Source organism: Macrobrachium nipponense, chromosome 8 (assembly GCF_015104395.2).
Source record: "Macrobrachium nipponense isolate FS-2020 chromosome 8, ASM1510439v2, whole genome shotgun sequence".
Lineage (NCBI taxonomy): Eukaryota > Metazoa > Arthropoda > Malacostraca > Decapoda > Palaemonidae > Macrobrachium > Macrobrachium nipponense.
This window is the reverse complement of record NC_087203.1, coordinates 98,173,909-98,191,408: the sequence shown is the minus strand read 5'-3', so window position 1 is coordinate 98,191,408 and position 17,500 is coordinate 98,173,909. Positions and strand designations below refer to the sequence as shown.

General features: G+C 35.5%; 1 protein-coding gene and 1 long non-coding RNA gene across 6 annotated transcripts in view; one reads left to right on the top strand and one right to left on the bottom strand.

Annotated features, from left to right (window-relative positions):
* Window positions 1–17,495, bottom strand: part of LOC135222920 (DNA-directed RNA polymerase III subunit RPC6-like) — a 26,999-nt gene extending 9,504 nt beyond the window's left edge. For 2 of the 5 annotated variants that reach the window (XM_064261349.1, XM_064261348.1), the window contains exons 1-3: window positions 7,975–8,128; window positions 1,620–1,671; window positions 1,147–1,264 (exon numbers count right to left, since the gene is read on the bottom strand). In XM_064261349.1, coding sequence (XP_064117419.1) covers window positions 1,147–1,264; window positions 1,620–1,660 — 159 coding nt within the window. In that variant the 5' untranslated portion in view covers window positions 1,661–1,671; window positions 7,975–8,128. Of the gene's footprint in view, window positions 1–1,146; window positions 1,265–1,619; window positions 1,672–7,974; window positions 8,129–8,293; window positions 8,383–17,358 lie in introns of those variants that run through there. The other 3 variants (XM_064261352.1, XM_064261350.1, XM_064261351.1) reach the window with 3 other exon arrangements.
* LOC135222923 (uncharacterized) overlaps window positions 1–17,500 on the top strand; it is a 105,279-nt gene that overhangs the window by 72,352 nt on the left and 15,427 nt on the right. The gene's annotated exons all lie outside the window — the stretch shown is intronic.

Below are 17,500 nucleotides of genomic sequence, written 5' to 3'. Positions count from 1 at the left end.
TCTGGAAAAGGCATAGGATAGTCCCACGCCAAGAGGTTTGGAGGTGTATGTGAGTAAAGGAAACACCAAAGAAGTATGTGAAGTTGGTCAAAGATATGTATAAAGGAACAAAACTGCAGGTTAGAAACAGTGTTGGGTTAACTCAATGGATACCAGTAAGAGTTGGTTTACATCAGGGATCTCAAGGAATAAGAGATTAATCCCCCAGGTGCATGCTGTTTGCTGGTGACATCATGTTATGCAGCACCAACAAATGGGTAGTGGAGTCAAGTCTAGAGCAATGGAGGAAGGTACTGGAAGACAGAGAATTAAAGATTAGTAGAAAGAAGACTGAATAACTAAGACTTAATGAAGATCAAGACCCCAAGATTAGTATGGAAGGGACAAGATTAAACCAAATAGAAAAATTTATTTATCTTGGTTCAACAGTAGCGTGTGATGGAAATTTGGATGTAGAAATACCACACAGAGTGCAGGCTGGATAGAAAAATTGGGGAAAGATGTCAGGTTTCTTGTGTGACTGCAAAATCAACATAACAGTTAAAGGAAGCGTGTATAAGACAGTAGTGAGACCATTTTTGATAAATGGAGCAGAAACATGGCTGGCAAGGGGAGTGCAAAAGAAGAAATTAGATGCGATAGAGATGAAAATTCTTAGGTAAATGTGTGGCGTTACAAAAATGGACAGGATCAAGAATGAAGGAATAAGAGGAACTACTACATTCATAAAACTATCAAAGAAAGCCCAGGAAAGAAGGCTGCACTGATGAGAGGGGATGAGACATATGTAAGGAGAGTGATGCAGATGGAGATGCCTGGTGGGAGAGTGAGAGGAAGACCTAAGTGAAGGTGGATAGATGTAGTCAAAAAAGATCTGGCAGAGGAAAGTTGTCAGAAATATCAACCCCGCATAGAAGAGGGAAAAGATGCAGAGAAAGAAGAGGATATCAGATTTATTCCCCAGCTTCAAAGAAATTTTAATATTGGCAAGGACTTGTATACAAGTGCCTGGATATTACCAGCTGAAGATAAAACAGTTTTCAAAAGAATGAAAAAGCTATGGGTCTATGAAAAACGCTTTTGTATTCATACATATACACACTATACGTATATATTTTATTTCATCATGCATTTAAAATTACTTACTGTTGCTAAGAGTTTATTGATGACATCAACTATCTGTGCTAATTTCAAGGTTGGCATGTCATTCTGAATTATCTGATATGTTATTCCTTGTTTGAATTCTCCACATAGCTGGATGACTCTGAAACAAGCACTTTAGTAAGAAATCTTACAGGTAGTGGAATATCTCATTATAAAAATAAATATAACCCAACCATGAAACAATGTAAAATTCATAAATGCATCGTGTCTAATCTTCTAGTTAAAAAATTAATCTTATTATTTTACATAAACTTGCATAAAATCTAAAATCAGTAGGTAAGCCACAGAAGGAAAAAGTTCCAGGGAATGGAAATATTATGATACTTTTTCAAAAAAATAAGTAAAAAACATAAAATGTTCTGTTTTGCCTAATGAACTACTTAAACTTGCTGAGTTAACACTACAGTGCATAATATGCACACAAGGCAACAATGTACCTGAAGCCAGAGATTTACCTTTGTTCCACCTGAGCAGCGAGATCTGTATTGGCAGTCATCCTGATCAAGTCTGCAATAATTATAAATTTATAAAATCATGTACAACATTATATTGTATAATTTCCTACTATAAAATACACAGCTCAAATTTGACATTGTGTCATTATAGCAAGTGAACTATGTAATAGTTATAATTACAGTACAAAAAGTATTGTAATAAATCTAAAAATCCTTACTGGTTACCGAACCAATCAAACAATTACTCTCCTTCTTTCAGATAAGTAATCTTTTACAATAATTGTTCCCTGTAATGAAAACCTTTCCTCTAAATATACCTTAATTGCTTGTTCTAAGATATCAGTGCTTTTGCAGTCTATACATTTCTATTCCAACATAAAAGCTAGGTAGCAACTTTAGCCAATTACACCTTCCAAAGTCCTCACAGTCAAGTTCCTGGATACTAGGTACGTATTTTAAAACCATCTCCCATTTTCTCCTTGGAGATGTCTTCTGTACAATAATGTCTGGATGTATTAAAAATTTGAGTTATTGTTCAATAATTAATACAAAACAATTAGATTTCTGCCTATGATTGAATGACATCTTTCTGTAATTAAGTCATATTTCTGTAATTAAATTTCACAAAACATTTAAGTACCCATAATGGTGAAAAGTCATTTTCTTTTACTCCTTTGAAACATCTAAAGAACAATTTAAAAATTCCTATTTTCTAAACACACAAGATAGCCATAAAAAAAATTAAGGTGAGCATTATTTATGTATAAATGTTGGGGATTCCTAGTCACCCACTCTCCCCTGGCCAGGTAGAACATAACACTAAACTTGTTTAGAAAGTATTAATCTATAGTAATTAGCACTGTGACACTCTGTAGCAAAGGTTAAAGGGGCCTGGCCTCTAGTAAGGTTGTACACAGCCTGTCATGGTGTCTTAGCTCAGCTTAGAATGCCACCCAAAATCCTGTGTCCCACAATACTAGAAGTAGGCGAAACAAACAACAGTGGTTTGTTCCCAGCGTAAGAGAGAGTCCAAAATGATATTTTATGTGTTTAGGGAGAAATTAACATAAGAATATAACCTAAATCAAACTTCTGTAATGTTTATTATATATGTTAAAGGATAAACAGTGATGATGACCTTGTGTATTCTTGTCTTATTCTTCTCATAACTTTCCATTTGTTGCTTTATAACCTACACAGGGTTACTATTTATTGTCACCCACAGCCTATATATATGATTAAAATTGCTTCTGTCTATTGAGTGAATTATACAATCATTCCTGGCTTCTATTAAAGCCTCCCTTTATTTTTTTTTACTGAAGCAAAAGCTTTACTGGTAAACTATAAAACAACTCCTCATGGCTTATTACCTTGGAAATTGAATTTTCCAATACTTTAGTGTTGCTCATGAAGGAGGTGGTGTTGATTATTGGCGGTCAATTATTATTAACCTCACATCTTTATTGGGGACCTTTTGGGAATGGGGACTATGGGTGGGGTAAACCACACGGAGAGAGAGAACGGGCGTCTCATTGTTATGATGGTCACCCTGGAATCGTTCCGTGTATACGCAAGGTAGTATAGTATGTGGAAGCCACATGTTCAAGAAGGGATTGGCTACCGAAACCTATTATAAAAAGAACTACACTAATCAAACCTACCCTTACCTAGTAGGCTGTGTTACTCTGCACCCCAGACCCCCCCGTGAAGGAAACTCCACTTTACTAAAAGTTCCCCTATAACACTGCGTATGTGCGATAGCATTCCAGGCTGGCCAAACAATAACATAACAGTTCTGAGATTAACTACAGGTTAATTACAGTAGACTGCCAAAAAACACTAGCCTATAGTAGTAGAAAAACAATTTCTAAGGTAATAAGCTGTGTGGAGTTAGGGTGAACAACCGAGTGGACTGGCCAACTCACCGACTACCGCGGTTTTGGCCACCCTCCGAAAAAGTACTTTAACACATCCTGACACCGGAGATGGTCATCAGTCATGAGTTGTTGGCGGTGATAACAGGAGCTCAAGACCTCTACTCTCCTTTCGAAGTAAGTATTTTCTCCAAAGTTAGAAATTAAGGCCTTATTTTAAGATTGAAACAGTGGATAATGAAAAGTGTGGCCAACGCAGTGCACACTACCCCAAAACGCTTTCGAAATTTTTACTTACGAATCAAAAAGTTTGGAAGATTGACGCCATCTCGATGTTTACGAAGTCGCTTGTGTCAACAAACTTCCCATTTCCTGTGCTAAATCCGCACACCACTTGTACCCATAGACGCTGGGGCACTTTCATCATAAAATCATAAACCAGATCTCTAACCAGTACTTATCTAGTACTTATCTAAGAGAACTACGGCATTCTTTGCGGCGTTTTGTGGCATTTTCCGCTCTTCAATTGTTTATCAGTGTTGTCTATTGGTATGTGTTTACCCTCCAAACTGGGTATAAGACTTACATAAAACCGGGGAAATAAGTGAAATTAGCGTATCTGTTTGTAGTATATATACATATTACAGCAATTTTATCATTACTGCATTACTATGACAACTAGAATTCATGGAAACAGTTTGTAAATGCATCTGTGTATGTGTGAAGCTCCACTAGATTGGCAATGATGAGTCTTTTTGCCGTCGTCTGCTCATACTTCAGAAATATCTGTAATTTTTCAGGGTAAATTTAGTTGCAAAAATGGGATAATAGACATGAATTAAATAAACATTTTGAAGTAAGGTTAAACTAAATAATGAGTAAAGTCAACAATTAAGGGAATAAAGCTTTGCACCTCATAAAGAATGTAGTTGTCTGCTGCTCGTAACTGTGTTTGCGGAGTGAGTGCTTAGGAACCAGGAACAGAAATGTGGTTCAAGTGCAATGTGGAGTGAATTAAGACCAAAATGTGTATAATTACAATCAAATAAGCACTGTGGACTTTCAGTTGTGTTGGCAGTAAGGATAAAACCACCAATTACAAGGTAAAAATGAATTCAGTTCAAACCATGACCCCGGGAATAAAAAGTTTCATACTTTCAGTAATATAGGCAACAAAATGTTTTATTGCGCTGATTACAACTGCAATCTTGAGTAAGATCGATAAACATTACATATATACGCTAACATTGTTCAAATGAGTGCTGGGAAGGCTGGGAAAGATGTTGGATTGTCTGTGGTTAGAATGGCCAGCCACACTATTGCTGCCATATTGGATTTCAAAACTGCCTTGAAAACATATTTTACGAAGAGCTCACATGCTTATATTAGTTCATATGGGGCTTTCACACATCAAATTATGTTGACGAAACTTCAATCTTTTGAATGGTATGCTTAAAGTTGTAATTGTATTCTTGTTTCACCAATTAAGTATCGAGTGAATAAGGCCTGGCCAGCGCGATGACGATGGATCGTCTGTGGTTGTTTACCCTATACTGTAGTCAACCACTTTACTTAAGGCTATTGCACTATTGCAGTTACTAGCTTATCACAAGATTTACATTTCCATAGCTGTTCTATAGATACAGTACTGTAGTAGGTATAAAGATAGGTATATACCTATAAAGATAGCCTGGTCTTCTACCTACTAGGGGGAAAAACCAGCGACTACCAACCCTTATCACGGTGGACAGGTCTTATTCACTCGATATTTAAATGGTGAAACAAGAATAAAATTACAACTCCAAGCATACCATTCAAAAGATTGAAGTTTCGTCAACATAATGTGATATATGAAAGCCCCATACGAACTAAAATAAGCATGTGACGCTCTTCGTAAAATATGTTTTCAAGGCAGTTTTGAAATCCAATATGGCGGCTACCGTGGGATGTACAGGTTCTGATCAGTGACGAAAATCATCTTTCCCAGCCTTCCCAGCAATCATTTGAACAATGTTAGCGTATGTATGTAACGTTTATTGATCTTACCCAAGATTGCAGTTGTAATCAGCACAATAAAACAACATTTTGTTGCCTATATTACTGAAAGTATGAAACTTTTTATTCCCGGGGTCATGGTTTGAACTGAATTCATTCTTACCTTGTAATCGGTGGTTTTTATCCCTACTGCTATCACAACTGAAACTCCACAGTGCTTATTTGATTGTTATTATACACATTTTGGTCTCAATTCACTCCACATTGCACTTTAAACAAGTTGCTGTTCCTGGTTCCTAAGCGCGCGCGCCACAAACACAGTTACGAACAGCAGACAACAAAACTGCAAAGTTTTATTCCCTAAATTGTTTACTTTACTTATTATTTAGTTCAAATTTACTTTGTTATTTAAAAATTTTAATTTAATTCATGTATATTATCCGTTTTTTGCAACCAAATTACCCCGAAAAATTACAGATATTTCTAAAGTAGATACAATCAAATGTTTCTAACGTTTTCGTACATCTCGCTGCCGAAAACCATAGAGGAACGACTACGGATAAGTGGATTATATCTATATTAGTATTTTGAATTTCTTTAATAACCGTATGCCAGAAATAAATGTAACCTTTAATGTTTGCATGCTAAGAATGGCAAAATCATCGTTGCCACATTAGTGGAGGCTTCACACATACGCCGATTCATTATTATAAACTGTTTCCATGAACTCTAGTTGTCATAGTAATGCAATAATGATAAAATTGCTTTAATATTTATGTATATATACTTCCAATACATAGCCTAATTTCACCAATTTCAAAGTTTCGTGTGTAGCCTTATACCCAGTTTGGAGGGTCAACACATACCGATTGGCAACAGAGAGAGAGAGAGAGAGAAAGGAAGGCGAAGGAATGAAGAAGGAAAGGGGTGGCGGTGGAGGGGGGGGAGAGGGTAGGTGGAGCTTTTTACGCGTGTTCGTATCCATTTCTGGATAATGGAGTTTTTGTCTCTTGGTACAAGGTCAAGTGTCGTTATTCTTTACGATTAGTGATTCACGATACCCTTATTAATTACGGCACTGGGTGTAATGCTTTATAGCAAAATCTCGTTCTGATACGAGTGTTCGTTACAGAAATAGGTATTGCCCAAAAACGTGCTTGCACTCTCGCTGAAACCCATAGTAGGTATGCTGCTTAGTTGTCAATCAAGTTTTTTGTAATCAAGTATTTTTTACAAGCTAGATATTGAATAAATTTGTATTTTTCTCAACCAAAACATATGCCCCTCAATGCTAACTTTCCTCTTTTAACGAGTTTCTGGTCATTGCAAATTCGGCCCCATAATTTCTTTTGGTGCGAAAACAGAGGCCCAGGGACCGAAAACGATTGCGTCACACTACGGCGATAATTCGGCAGTAAAACATCTTCATATATCCAAAAAGTAAATAATAAAGATATATATGCGCATTACGATTATACCAATTACATGAAGAGCTGATAATCTGCATGAATAACTGGTAAACTGTTCTGCAAGAAAGTTGAGTAAAGCAATTATTTACAATAGGTACGAAAGTCAAGATGTCGTGACGTCATAATACAGGACTTAAACGAACATTCTAATTCCAAAAAATAATTACTTAAATTTAAGTCAGAATAGAGTTACTTTTTCAATAACGAATATTTTCAAATTAATCATCATAAATATGTAAAATATTGATGTTTTACTATTTATTTAAAAAATTATCGAAGTGCACTCTTCGTCGTCATCTTCTACCAAAACATTTGTTTACTCGGTGAGGGAAAGTTTTCCGATTGTTGTGATGAAAGTGCCCCAGCATCTGTGGGTACAAGTGGTGTGCGGATTTATCACAGGAAATGGTTAGTTTATTGACACAAGCGACTCCGTAAACATCGAGATGGCGTCAATCTTCTAACTAGCCTATATTTCGAGTTGTAAGTAAAAATGTTGAACGCGTTTTGGTGAGATTTGCACTACGTTTGACACCCTTTTCACTACCCTCTGTTTAAATCTTAAAATTTGGCCTTAATTTCTAACTTTGGAGAAAATACTTACTTCGAAAGGAGAGTAGAGGTCTTTAGCTCCGTTTCTCACCAACAACAAGTCGCGACTGATGCCCATCTCCGGTGTCAGGACGCGTTATAATGTAATTTTTCGGAGGGTGGCAAGCGTTGAATGTAGGTGGCCTGTTTGGCCTGCTGTGATGTTTTACCCTATATAGGTATTCTGCCTCTCCCTATGAATAGGTAGGTTACCTACTGCCTGACCCTCAGTTTCTTCATCACTTATTCCTAAGTGCTTTTACCAAAAATTCCCCCATTTATTATCATATAAATATCCTTTATAATATATTTCACATTGCACTAGTTTCAATTTTTCGTCACCACACGGTACCGACCACAAGTTTCGACTACCTACCTAGGTACCTAACCTTGCGTAAACCGGGTTGCAATATTTCTTTAACTCACCTGAAAGTAAAGTAACTGGAAAAATAGTGTATTTATGACGTATATGGTCTTTAAAAAGGCTTTTACTGAGTGTAAAATGAATAGTTGAGTACTGGCAGCAGCACCATAACACGTACGCGGGATTGCATGCCCCCTTTGAGTGTGTGTCGTCTGGTATGTTTACAAGGGTTTGTTTCATGTAATAATTTGAAATTAAAAGCATTGGAAAGTTATTTTATTGCAAATTTTTAAGGTAAAAGTTTTTATATAAACAGATTCAAAGATATAAAAAGTAATTTTTCATTAAATGAGTGCAAATAATGTAAGTTTCAAGTCTTACTTGACTATAGTCGTATGAAACGCAACACTCAGCGTTATTAGTAGTAGGAGAAGGACAGGAAGGGACTTTCCTCTGTCACGGCTCCCTCGCATTCTCCAGTTTACCTTTGATTGTGCTCGTTCAAGTTTATTTTCTCTTTGGTACCATATATTCTTGACGAATGCCTTCATGTCCTGAACTTCATCTGTATATAAATCTGTGAAAGTATAAAATGCGCTATTGGTTCACCATTATCATCTAATACGACGGTTGCCATGAAACTAAGTCTCTTAATATTGTTTTTATGTTTGGCAACCAAGGAAAAAAATGATCCAGATTTTCATCTTCCTCTTGGCAGTATAAATATTCAGTTTGTTTCCCAGTTAATATTTTTCCTGTTATTTAACGCTTACATGTTCAATCTAGGTCTGATGGACGTTGTCTTTTCGATTATCATACTGAGTATCTTCTCTTACGCTTTCCGTAAATTTCGTATGGGTATTCACCGATGATTTTTCATTCATTTCTCTGTACCATGTTCTTTTTCTTTTGTCCCGATTTTTATCATTTCTTTTAATGACATTTCTTTTATCTGTTTACTTCATTTATACCTGAATTCTGGTCGAATTCATTCAGATGCTCTTTAATTTACACAATCCATGGTGAGACAATTCCAATTACTGTTGACTGCTTAAGAAATAGTAACTTGTTCTTCACATCCCTTGTATGGTTGGATGATACCCCCATTTCAGATCTCAAGTTGTAGAATGTTGTGTACCTTGATAGTGTCACCATTACTCTATAAAGTTGGTTATCTATTTTTGCAACTCGTTTATTTCTGTTATGGTAACTTAATTTTTTTTTTGTCATCCTGTAAACTTTTGCAATTTCGTTTCCGAACTCAAGGTACATCATGTGTCCTCTCATTATTCCAATGCCCTATCTTAAAATCTTAGTTGATTAATACTTGAATTTTGATTTCAATGCAAATATAGAAATCTTGTCTTCGACCATTATTTATTCATTGTTTGCATTTGAGTTTCAATTCCAATTTTTATTTAGGTCATAAATAATTTGTATGATATTTTTCATTACAGATGATTTTGTTCCATAGTTTCTACCATAGTCTTGGTTTCGCCTTATTTTTACTTTATACGTTGATTTGCTTACTAAAAGAGGAGTATATATATTGAATTTATAAGACCAACCCGCATTTCAGTTCTATTTTTATTATCCACAGGTGTGGTTAGATCTATATGTTTTGTCGGCTCTCTTTGAAACTGTTGCGTTAATATCATTGTCGTTACTTTTGTTTTGTAAGCTTTTCATATATATTTCTTTTTACTTTCCATTCCATGTTATTTTATTTCATTTTAATACATTTTATAAATTTCTTTCTGCATCTGTGCACTCGGTTCCTGTCGTGTTGATTCATTGACTTTAGTGTATATCTAAATTCCTACCTTTTTATGAATATTACATCACAGTTGTTGCCCTGTTGTCACTGTTTCTGTGAGTATTACTTGTTCCATATTTTCTTGCTTTATCTTCTCCTTCCTCCGTATTCATGAGAGAGAGGAGAGAGAGAGAGAGAGAGAGAGAGAGAGAGGAGAGAGAGCTGTATATACGTGACAAAGATTAAGACAAAGTTGTGAGGAAGTGAGTAATTGCATGTGGAAAGAGTCTCTTCGACCTTTATCGGTCCGAAAGGTAAAGTAGTAATACATCTCAATTTCCTTTTTTTGTTATTATTATTATCTGTTTTCATCTTATTGGTTTCTTTTTCCTCCTCACACATTTCTAGCCAGGCCAGTTAGTAGCTTTCTGCACATATTGCGAGCTCATCCCTATGGATAAATCGATTATTATAAATATCAATAAGGTTTATTTATTCTATCACTCAGCAGCACTTCGGAGGATTGTTTGGGATTGCAGTTGTAAAAATAAAGTTCATTTGCTCTGTCTTGCTGCATTACTTCGAGACGTTTGTTTCAGACTGCAGTTTTCAGAATTATGTATATTTTCTCTGTCTCTCGACATTACTTAAGATCATTGTTCGGGACTGCAGTTTTAACAGGGAAGTTTGTCTGCTCTATCTCTCGTAGGGTTACTTAAGACGTTTGCTCAGGAATATAAGTGCATCAAAGACGTTTGCTCAGGAATGCAACTGCAACAATAACTAATTTTAATCTGTGTCTCAGCGTAAATCCTGATATTTGTTCAGGACTGCACTTACCTCTGTGGCAGTCAGAAGTGTGTCACACACGTTATGTCTACCTTTTGTAACAAGTGCAAGCGCCAATACAAATAACTATTTCCCTTCGCCAACCAACCCATTGCCCATACACACACACACACACACACACAAACACGCACCACTCCATAATATTTTTCTCCTTCTTTCCCACCGTTATCCTTACATTAAGGGGTCGGTTGCTTGATGCTCCTTCTCCTCCACTGCCTTCTATCAAAAGCATCATCCTCCACCAAACCTCTTTCCATATCTTCCTTCACTTTATCTCACCATCTAATTCTCTGTCTCCCTCTCGATCTTCTTCCTCTAACAGGTTCCTTCCAAACCCTCTTCACTCCCTCCTCGTCATCCATCCTCAACACATCCCCATACCATCTCAATCGTGACTCTCTTATCACCTCTGTAATCTTAACTAAGCCTGCGAATCTTCTTCTTTCATCATTTTCCATTTTTCACTTGATTAATAACTCCTCACCCCCACCCCCCCCCCTTCCCTCGCACACAGCCGCGAACTCTCTGCAGACATTCGTACTCTCAGTTGTACTCATGCATATGGGACACAGAAGCAGCTGTGATGCCGATCACTTAAGATGAAGACTTACACTTTCCCGGGACTTTTCCACGCTCCAGTTATTTGCATGAACGTAGGTAGATTCACATCAACCGTACATCTGATGTCTAGGCCAGTCCCTTACGACGCTCCTGATTGGCTGTTGATAAGCCAATGACAGGGCTGGAAGCTCTCAGTCTCTCGAGAGAGTTCACATAGGAAGGATGTATGTTTCACCTCTCCTGAAAGACGTATACCCAGGAGAGGTGGAACATAGATCCTACCCATGTGAACTCTCGAGAGAGACTATATTCCACCTCTCCTGAGGTATACGTCTTTCAGGAGAGGTGGAACATACATCCTTCCTATGTGAACTCTTGAGAGAGACAGAGTTTCCAGCCCTGTGATTGGCTTATCAACAGCCAATCAGGAGCGTCGTAAGGGACTGGCCTAGACGTCAAATGCACGGTTGATGTGAATCTACTATAGTACCTACTGCTCAGTCCACCGTTTACAGTCCTCAAGATCGTTTGAAAGCGTTCATAATTGTTTGGGAGGTTCTGTTGATTTAGAGGTATAAATTCTCTTTCTATACCATTTCAAAATACAGTTACTAAAGAATAGCCATAGCTCATGAAATTTTAATTGTTTAGTTATTTAACTTTGTGTCAGTAGATTTGTATTTTCGAGATGCTGAATATAATTGGTCTTTTTTTACACAGTTGTGCTTCTGCGCGTTCGAGTGATTTAAGAATAGCAAATGGAAATCAAAACGAAAAATGTAATAAAAACTTAAAGGTCTTTTCGCAAAGACTTCCACTTCGATATCACGAGGTGGTTATATATATATATATATATATATATATATATATATATATATATATATATGTGTGTGTGTGTGTGTCGTGTGTGTGTGTGTGTGTGTGTGTGTGCAGTGCGCCATGCAAAGCAAACTGTAGACATCAGCTTCTTAAAGGGTAATACTGCTAACATTTAATGTGGATTCCTGTATTTACAGATGATGTCATCAGTGCCACACGTTTCGAATTTATTGTATGATGAATGTTGCTCTTCTGTTCTCGTCTCCATGCCAGAAGCTTCCTGGACATTCATCCTACTGTAAGAATTTCCTGAATCGGCAACTTTCTTTTCCACCTTCAGAGACAATGATTGACCACATTGTCGAGGTCCCGTGTTTGGTAGTCTTGCAATAGGTTCTGCTTCTTTTGTCTATAACTCTCATTGCTTATTCGCAGCTTAATGTACGGGAGATGATTTCTTTTTGTGCTTAATTTCTAAACGTATTATCATAACGATCAAAGGCCAGTTTCTGGGAGAAGGTAAGTGGGGAAAATACGTTATTTTTGTTGGAATCCAACACGTTTCATCACAGTGGTTGAATTTTAGTTACCAGGTAGCAGGTGCGCAGCTTATAACCAACAAGTGTTTCCTATACATATATATCTTAATAAATTCCCCCTCGGTTAAACATATATGAAAATATATTAATTCCGAGGTAGAGCGAATTAGATATTAAAGGACATTTGTAGTTCGATATATGTATATGAATCACTGTAATGTGATAGACATATAATGACCACGTGCGGGCAAAAGCACTACCACGCAACCGAGAACGAGATGGGCTGTATGCAGTCTCCAAAACAAAAAATACCTACGCGTGGCAGGTATTTCAGGTGGGAGGCGGCATATACTTATATCTCTTGCGGTGGCGGGGTTGTTTGGGGCTTCACTGCCAGTCCTGGAATTGAGAGGTCGATGGTTCGCGTCTGTCGATCGCCAATTCTATTATCGCTTAATAAATTCCCCCCTCGGTTAAACATATATGAAAATATATTAATTCCGAGGTAAAGCAATTAGATATTAAAGGACATTTGTAGTTCGATATATGTATATGAATCACGGGTAATGTGATATATCTATATATATATATATATATATATATATATATATATATATATTATATATATATTATATATAAAGAGAGAGAGAGAGTTTTATTATTATAGACTGTGGGTAATTGCTAGTTTTTTTGACATTGCTCTAAGCGTTTATTCCAGAGTAAAAAGTTCAGATTTTGTTATTTTCTTTATTTATGATCCGCGTATGCAGATTTATTTAACTTCTGATTGGAATGATAACTACCATGAAAATCATACTCCTGAAAAACTTTTTTCATGCGTGTATAGGAAACACTTGTTGGTTATCAGCTGCGCACCTGCCGCCTGGCAACCGAAATTCAACCACTGTGATGAAGCATGTTGGATTTTAACAAAAATAACGTATTTTTCCCACTTAATTTCTCCCTGAAACTGGCCTTTGATCGTTATGATGATACGTTTAGAAATTAAGCACAAAAAGAAATCATCTCCCGTACATTAAGCTGCGAATGAGCAATGAGAGTTATAGACAAAAGAAGCAGAACCTATTGCAAGACTACCAAACACGGGAGCTCGACAATGTGGTCAATCATTGTCTCTGAAGGTGGAAAAGAAAGTTGCCGATTCAGGAAATTCTTACAGTAGGATGAATGTCCAGGAAGCTTCTGGTATCGAGACGGGAACAGAAGTGCAACATTCATCATACAATAAATTCGAAACGTGTGGCACTGATGACATCATCAGTAAATTCAGTAATCCATATTAAATATGTAGCAGTATTACCCTTTAGGAAGCTAATGTCTGCAGTTTGCTTTGTATGGCGCACTGCAGGCCGTTTACTCATACCCTTCTCCTTGGAATTCTGTAATATAACTGCCCAGCGTCTTTAAGTTTATCTCGTAGTGAAATTACTTGAAAATAATGCTCCATCCACATAAAATAGTATTTATCAAGTGTTGCCAAACATACAAACAATATTAGAAGGTAACACACAGTATCAAAAAATCAGATTCATAAAGCACAACGTAATCACAATATATTACGACTAATCACGACATAGATGCACCGTGTGGGACTGGCTAGTGAGTGAATCAGAATGAATCACAGTATCAAGGACATTTTCTTTTATATATAAATAAAGAATCGGCGATTGTTCTTCTAAACCGCAAAAACACTGACCCAGCCATGTGGAAATTTATTCATTGCGCGCATTGTTTTGATAGATTCAAAAGTCTTTTCTCGTCACGTGAGAGAGTATATACTATGAAGTCATTCAAGTGTCCCCCGCTATCTACCGACAAAAAAAAAAGAAAAGAAAAAAAAAGAAATTAGGGCACGAGCGGAGATGAAAAAACACCATTATCAGTAATAAGCTAACAATAACAAGCCCTTTGGACCAAAGATTTCTACGCATAGAATAAATAGTAAAGGACACTTTCTCTAAAACGCACTGAAGCATTAAAACTACTGTCATCGGTATTGGAGGTCACTCTTGACGATATTTGTTGTCACCAACTAGTTAGACGAAGGTTATGTATTGAATCGCGTCTGTCTGTCTGTCTGTCATTTGTCCACAGGATGTGTCAAAAGGATGTGAAATGATTTCAGTGAAATTTCGCGGAGGAATTTGGGACTTATCTCCATCTGATTTCGGATTCAAAATTATTATTAACGTTACGAAACAGAAATTTACTAACTTCCAGATTACATGTTAATATATTATATATATAATATATATTATATATATATATATATATATATATATATATGATAAACTATAAATATAATAATATATATTATACTATATATACTAATATATAATATTATATATATATATACATATACATATATATATATAGATATATATATATATATATATATTATGTATATATACATATACATTACATACATACATATCTATATATATTATATATTACATATACATATACAATTATTACATTTTTTAACATATATATATATATATATATATATATAATATATATATATACTACTACTATAATAATATTATATATTATATATATAACATATATATATATATATATATAGAATTTCGAAAGAGCGTGTTAGGCTTTCCAAGTGAAGGCGTTTTTCAAGACAAGAATTGAGCTAAATAAGACTATGTATGCGTTAACCGCGTTGAAAACGTATCAGCTATGTGGTAAATGGATAAGTATAGATATATGGTAGTTCTGTAGTCCCCTGGCTTGGGTAAAAAGGTGTTTGGTGTGGGAGTGTTCACAGATTTTTCGAGGCTGTATGGTACAAATCTTGAAAATGACCAGTTCAGCTGTAAATTAGACATGCACCCGAAACGCTCTCTCCCCCTACCCGGCTTGTTCTAGAGTGTCTCCTGTCTACGAGATATCTTAACTCGTTATCAGTGGATTAAAATGATTTTTTAAGGTGTGGGCTGTGAACCAAAGAAGTGTTGATTAGATTTTGATAACGGCTGTAAGTACCTATATGAGTAGATTTAGTTGGTACTACGCAATGGGTACTACTCATTTTACAAATACCATCATGTATAGGTGCCACAGAAAGTATTAAATCGAATATAGTGCCTTTAGAACCCAACAAATCGTTTGCCTTGGAATATTTTTGGCTTTCAGCCAAGCACACCATTATATAGTTATAGTCTAAGCATCACGCACTGGTTCTCACGGAAGGTAATGCAGTCTTCACTTACTGACGGCACAAACTAATTCATAAGCCATTCATATCTTGACACAATGCTGGCTCAAAATGACTGCGGAGGAAGCTGATGTGAGGATTAGGTGTTTCCTAGCATGATTCATTTATAAAACCTTGACATTACTTCTTTATTTACTCTTTTATGCAACAATAAATAGCCTTCAATCCTCACAGGCAATGATGATTTTAAAGAAAATAAAAAGTTACTGAAGAACATTTTAAAAATAGTTACTGAAGAACATTTTAAAAATACAGTGGAAAAGCTCTACTTTGTTTGAGGACTTATTTTTATTATATCATAAGTGTGAGTTAATGAAGTAAAAATGACTGTTGGTAGAGGCCAGGTTTGGAATAAACCAAGGGCACTGCAAAAGCGAGCCCATTGATTTAATATACGCATATATGGTTCCTGTGGTTCAGTGGTTAACGACCTCAGTGTGAGGAAAAAGGTCTTGGGTTTGTTTGCTAAAAATTCTGTTGCGTACTTATATATTGACCTAAACAGCATTACATGTACCTGATGGTTAGTTATAAGTTGAATTTGGTGTGTCGCAACTAGGATAGGAAAGGGCACTTCCACTAAAGGGAAATAGCGTGTGATACATGTATAAATGAAATGTGTTATATATATATTGTTACGAAGTGCCAAGTATCTGGTTACCATGCATCAAATATTACCTCACCAAAAGCCAGACACCTGAACCCTCATAACACGTTTAAACGACTGAATACTCTAAAGGCAACAGTGATCCGTTAACACTTACCAGTATTGCAGAAAATCAGACTAAGTTCATCAAAACAGGTGTGAGGTAATCTTGTAAGTAATTAAATTAATCAAAGGGCATCACTCCATCAACAACTTTAAAAGTCTAAGTATTTCCCTGATTTCAGAAGTCTAAGTACTTCCCTGGTTCTAAGTCACTTCAAATAAATTGAAGGAAAGCAAATCAATTACCACTCTATGTTTCTACCTATCATCAATATAATCATAATCAAATATACTTATACTGGTGTAAGATGAAGAAAACACTTATAAAAATTTTAAATACAAAAATTTATTATTAAATTCAAAATTTATAAGTGAAATTCACAATATCAGGGAAAATTACTGTTACTTGAAAACAAAGTAAAATTTAATTAATTCTTGAATCAAATTAAGTAAAATTAAATCAAAATTAATTTATCACAAAATTCAAGAAAATTAATTCAATCAAAATTCAAAAGTATTAGGCAATAATTGAAAATCTGAAATTAATTCACAAGTGCTAAACAATAATAAATCTTGAAAAGAATTCTAAGTAAATGCAAATTAATTCACAAGTGTTAAATTTAATTAAATGTGCAATTATAAAGCAATGAAAATAACTAAGTCAATTAAATTGTGAATGCAAATGAAAATATAAAATAAAAAGACACACTTCAATAAGAAAATGAACAAGTGCACAAACAATGGAACAATCACAAACACAAAAATACGCAATGTGTAAAAGTGTAAATCTTTTCCACTCAAAACACTGTACCAACAGTTTTTACCAAACCTTCACAACCATCTGTTATTAGTTAACCACTATTCCTAACAATTATTAGTTAACCACACTCCCTATCCATTATTAGTTAAACACAATTCCTATCTGTTATTAGTTGCAACTAATAAAAATATAACACACTTTACCTTTTTGGTATACCAACTTCTTTCTCTGCTGCAGTCTTGTCTTACACAATTTCACAAAAACCAGGCGCCGTTACAAAATGATGTTTGTTCAGATTCCACAAAAGAAATTAAATAACACTAAATAAACTCTAAGAAATATCAA